Below are 5,459 nucleotides of genomic sequence, written 5' to 3'. Positions count from 1 at the left end.
CTCGTTAAAACGGGATCCTTGCTAGTCTCTTCCTTGATGAGCTCTAACATAGCGTCACTAACTGGCAGGGACCTGAGTACGGAATTGACGTGTACCTCTAGCTCGTCAGATGTTTCCTTACATAGCGTAGCGTCGCCGTGAGTTAATGGCAAGCTCGATCTGGATAGAGCATCGGCTACAACTAGGTCCTTCCCAGGCTTATACTCCATTGTATAATGATACTTGGCCAGTTTGAGGAAAAGGCGTTGCAGGCGGGGTGGCACGTCAGCCAAAACCCTCTTTACCATCGCTAACAACGGCTTATGGTCGGTTTCCAAACGAAATGTTCTGCCGTACACATAAGTGTGAAACCTTTGGCATCCAAAAACGAGACCGAGGCACTCTTTCTCTATTTGTGCATACCTCGTCTCGGCATCTGTCAACGCTCGTGAGGCATACGCTACAGGCTTCCAGCCGCTATCTTCGGTCTGCTGCAATAAGACAGAACCAAGTCCACTGTTCGACGCATCCGTTGATATTTTGACAGGTAATGATGGATCGTAGAACTGTAGGATAGGACTACTTGTGAGCGCATCCTTTATGTATTGCCACTCTTCGTCATGCTGCGGTAGCCTTTGTGGGTCTGTTTCCGACTTGAGTAGCGAGCGAAGAAACGTTGTGCGTGAGGACAGCTGTGGTATATATTTACCGACATAGTTTACAAGGCCCAAAGCTCGTTGGACTTCGGCCTTCGTGCTTGGAGTTGGCATTTTTAATACGGCTTCGACCTTGCTTTTTTAGGCAGCCAATCCCCGTAAAAACTGTAGGAAATTCTTTTATGATGGTTTCCCGAAAGTTATCTTGTACTTCGTACGCAGGGAGTTCAGCAGTGTGTACTCGTTTAATAAAACCCAAATCTTCGCAGGACTTGAGGCCTAAAATTGGTACTAGGTTCGCCGAGACTAAGACGAAACTGGCGGGGTACCTGCGGCCTTTAAAGTTAACTTCTGCATCAAACGAGCCAAAAGACTGTATGTTCGACCCACCGTACGCAGTCAGGTTAGTCTTACTGCTACGTATTGCCGGCCTTGGTTCTAAACAGTTGAAGATGTCAAGTGGGAACAGGTTAGTTTGAGCACCTGTGTCCAGTTTGAATTGAACCGTCTTGTTGTTCAACGTGAGGGGTTCAACCCAATCGTTGGAAGATGCATTTGAGGTAGCGGTGTTTTGTTCGGCGACCGCCGCTCCTATGAAGAAATCTTCATCTTCCTCAGCTTGTACATCATGTATTTGGCCAGACGCTGAACTTTTGCAAGCCTTTGCATAATGGTTCCTCCCATGGCAGCGTAAACACTCCTGATTAAACGCAGGACATTTTCGCCTCTCGTGGGTACCCAGACAACGGAAACAGTTTTTAATCATCCCTTTACTTTGAGGTTGTCCTCCTGTACTCGTTGTAGTCGGTCTCCCTTGGGCTTGGTGTTGTGTATTCTTTGCTGCTTGCTGCTTTTTGCGGCCCCGTTTCTTATCGTAATTGGCGTGTATCGCATGTACGTCTTGATTTGCTGCTGATAACCCGTTATCGTCGAAAGATTTCAACTGTGTATTGAGGGTTTCCGCGGCTTGACATATCGCCATAGCTTTAGCAAACGTGAGATCCGTTTCTGCCAATAACTGCTTACGTACCCGAGTGTCTTTTATACCCGCAAGAATTTGGTCGCGTACAATCGAGTCTTCTTTAGTTTCGAAGTTACACGACTGGGCTAAAAGTCGCAATGCTACCACATATTGTTCTATCGGTTCGCCATCCTTCTGTAGGCGACAACGGAAAACATAACGATCATGTGCTTCGTTACCTTTAGGGGTACAATAATCGTCGAATTTTTGAATCACATTAGCATACGTGCGATCCGTAGCTGCTGCGAACGTGAAAGAGTTATATATATCTATGGCTTCCTGACCCGCAATAGTTAAAAACAGCGAGAGTTTCTGCTTATCAGTTCGTGCAGTCGTAGATTCAGTAGCCATTTCATATAATTCGAACCTCTGTTTGAAAACCCGCCATGCCTGCTGGGCATTTCCAGTTCGAATTTTAAGCTCCGGTGGTGATTTTACGTGATCCGTCATTTTTTATAGATCTGGGCGGGCAAGGCTTAAGGACACAATGAGGTGTGCAAGGCCTATCGCTCAACTTTCCCTCTCTTCAAACAGCGAAGAACGCGTGAAAAACGTAAAATTCTGGCACCATGTTTTATTTCTATGTTACCTCAAGTGTGCTTAACGTAGTTTATGCTTAGTTTAATTATTTACTAAACATTACCCGATAGAAGACATTGTGAGATAAATGAAAACTGAGAGACTTTATTAGGTTCTTTACTCTTAACGTCCAAACCCTCTCTGCCTGTTGCTTTAGCCAGAGAGTAGTCTTACAAAAAATATCGATTGACCAGTATCTGACAGAGAAACATTACAGCGACATCTAGGTCGTTATTCTTACAGGTCCAAGGCCCAACTTTTGTACCAAAGGTTGCGTCGCTTAGCGGATAATTTGTACGATGCTTCTCCTTGGTTTTTTAAAATGCCCGGTATTCGAAAGAAGCGCGTTATCTGTTTTACTTGAGCAGCTTCTACAACAAATTCTAACCGTTTTATTCTTAAAAACTGGGTACACAACACGTTAAACCGACGAGCCTATATCTACCAAAATGGCGTCGGCACAAGACGAAGGGGAATCGGAGCTGGTTCAGTGTTAACGCAGAACCGAACTGAAATGAATTTGGGTTGATAGTGACTCTGTATTTATGACATCTCATGTTGCCCTCTATTGAATCTCTCAACAACTATCGTTAAATTTATTACTTAAATAACATAGATTTTATTAATTATAATAATCATGTTAGCTAATTATAATTATTTAACTTTAAATGAGTATGTTTCATAGATTTAAATTATATTGCTAAATTAAAAAATTGGGGCGCGCCTTAAAGCCAGACAGCTCTCTCTCTCTCGTCTCCCGCTACAGCCACGCAGAAAGTGGCGGGCGTCGGGGAGGGGGGTGGGTGGGTCCAGATAGTGCTACCTCTCTCTTCTCTAGACTCTAACTTAACTCGCTCTATATCCTAAGCGAGCGTGGCTACGTGGTAGCGCGCGCGGGCGTCTTCACTGGAGTCTCGTATGGATCAGGACGTCGCAGGTTTGCCTCCCGGCACCGACAGGAAAATAATTTTAATTGAAATAAAATACGTTACGCCACGTATGAGGTGTAACGTGAACTACGGGTGAATTTCGAGTTGAAAATTCGCGGGAAATTTAAAATTCGTTTATGAAAAAATTCATCAGGTCACAACATTTCCAGTCACAACATATCCAGCCAGCCGACCAGTCAACAGAGGTCGGAACAATAGTTTTCCAGCTCTAAAGAGCAGCAAAACTAAAAATGAGCTCAAACAAAAACGTTAGATCTAGGAGGATATAGGGGTGAAGGAGTCTTCGACTGCCCGATCTTTGAGCTCAGCAGGTTTCGACCTCTCCCATGGGAGATTCGTTCACGCGCACCTAGTGACCTTGGTTACGCGCATCACGTGACCACGCTAATCCCAATTCAAAAAAGAGCGGGTTTTTCATGCTAGCTTAGGCCTTAGAAGCAACGACGCCTATATGTAGGCGGCGTTGTAAAAAGTAAGAGATTTGGGGAAAGAATGATATTTTTTAATGTTATCGGGTGTTAACTCTACTCTCCCACAGGCTTTAATCCATCTTAAACACTTTTTTACTTAAGTTTTTGGTTTAGGGATAGAGTAAAAAAGCGTTCCCTCTACAACAGTTTTATCAAAGAACCATAATTTACAATTAATAAAAAATTAAATAATGATAAATGTTCCGTTAAAGCACTAAAAAATGCAGCCTTTACCAAAAATGAAATCAAAAGAAAAGACGACGCCCGATGACAATGTGCGCGGAACTAGTTGCGCGGCTATGAATCTACCAGAACAAGACAGCACGGGGGGGGAAACCACGCCCGATAGTCTGTAAGCGCGTTTCAATGGGAAATCGGGCAGTCGAAGACTCCTTCATCCCTATATCCTCCTAGCTTAAGGCAAATCGCAACTTCAACCGGAGACTCCGAAATGAACTAGGCCCATGCGTGTCGCGAAGCGAGAATATTTTTTTAACCAATTTAGTTCGCCGTGGGTTTACTATTGGGGGCGCTTATATTACCGTAAAATAAACAAAGTTCAACCCCGTGACCCTGTCGACTGCTTAAGTATTTTGGGCCAAGGTCGCGGATTGTAAGTATACGTTTTTGTTACTCTTACTGAATTATTTTAATTGAAATAATTTATTTTGTTGTCATCAATACAATCTAACCGAAAGATTCAATAAAAAGTGAATAGCCCCAAAAACATTTACGTTAATTTTAGGATGAAACATTTCTCTATCATAAAAATTTTATGAGTGACCCCTAAAATATCAGCGATAATTTAAGGAAGACCCCTGTCACAACGGTAATATAAGCGCCATCTTGTACACATATATGGTGAACATATTTTCCTTAACAAACTGGATATTTCCCCACATAAAATTTGACATGCATGGGCCTAGTTCATTTCGGAGGCTCCGGTCAAGCTCAAAGATCCAGAAAATGGCCTGTTAGAGATTCCAAGTAGAAACATTTCTGCAAACACATAAATTTCTGGATCCCACAACAAATCTAACTCTACGCTTCTCATGTAGAGGACGCTTTCCACGCGAAACCGGGACTCGTGTAAGAATAGGTGCTGTCCATTTTATAACAGCTGATGCATGTGCCTCGGATCGATTCGAATACGTCAGCCAACTGTAGGGTGTGATATTCTCCCCTATTTCTAGTAGCCTCCCGCGTGTAGCGAACGAGAGCTTCATCTGGCGTTGCCTATTGGCGCGAGGAGCTAGCCTAATATGGCGGCCTCTCTCCTGTGTGTTGGTTTCTCTGCAAGTATTTAATAGAACCGGAAATAACTATGTCGAAAACTATCTAGAATATTTTGATGGCGCATACTCCCGGCTTGAACCGGTATAACTTGGCAGAAACCGTGTTGGTAGTTTTGTGAACCCCCCAAGTTGTTCAGGAAATATCTATTGGAACGTTTTTCCTTTTTTAATTCTGTAGCTCAGTAATGACATACAAGCATGGCTGATTCTCTAGCGCTCTAAAACAAATAGACCTCGTTATTGAAAACAGAATTGTTTACCAGAAAGACTTAATATAACTGCATTCCCTAATGGAAAACGAAGAGCCTTTGGCTAGATTCAGTACAAAACGAAATATATTTCATGTATTTCGAAATGTTTCCTTTTCATTTCGATTTTAACATTAACTAAGCATTTTTTGAATAACATTGCACGAGATCCGACTATATTTTAAATTAGAATTTTGACCCAGATTAAGAGCGTGTTTGTTTTGAATTGTCGTTGGTTCTCTGAGATGCGTCAGTGAGACG

General features: G+C 42.9%; 1 protein-coding gene across 1 annotated transcript; it reads right to left on the bottom strand.

Moving 5' to 3' along the window:
- Positions 1-759: 759 nt before the first annotated feature.
- LOC149718638 (uncharacterized) lies at positions 760-2,429 on the bottom strand (the record flags this gene model as incomplete). Its single annotated transcript, XM_089860957.1, has 1 exon — positions 760-2,429. A coding segment is annotated over exon 1 (1,347 nt), but the record flags the coding sequence as incomplete, so codon positions are not given.
- Positions 2,430-5,459: the final 3,030 nt, after the last annotated feature.

Source organism: Phalangium opilio, unplaced genomic scaffold, assembly GCF_054372755.1.
Source record: "Phalangium opilio isolate 3A_F unplaced genomic scaffold, DU_Popi_V2 ptg000002l_1, whole genome shotgun sequence".
NCBI lineage: Eukaryota > Metazoa > Arthropoda > Arachnida > Opiliones > Phalangiidae > Phalangium > Phalangium opilio.
The sequence above is the reverse complement of the archived record's forward strand: the minus strand, read 5'-3'. Positions and strand labels throughout refer to the sequence as shown.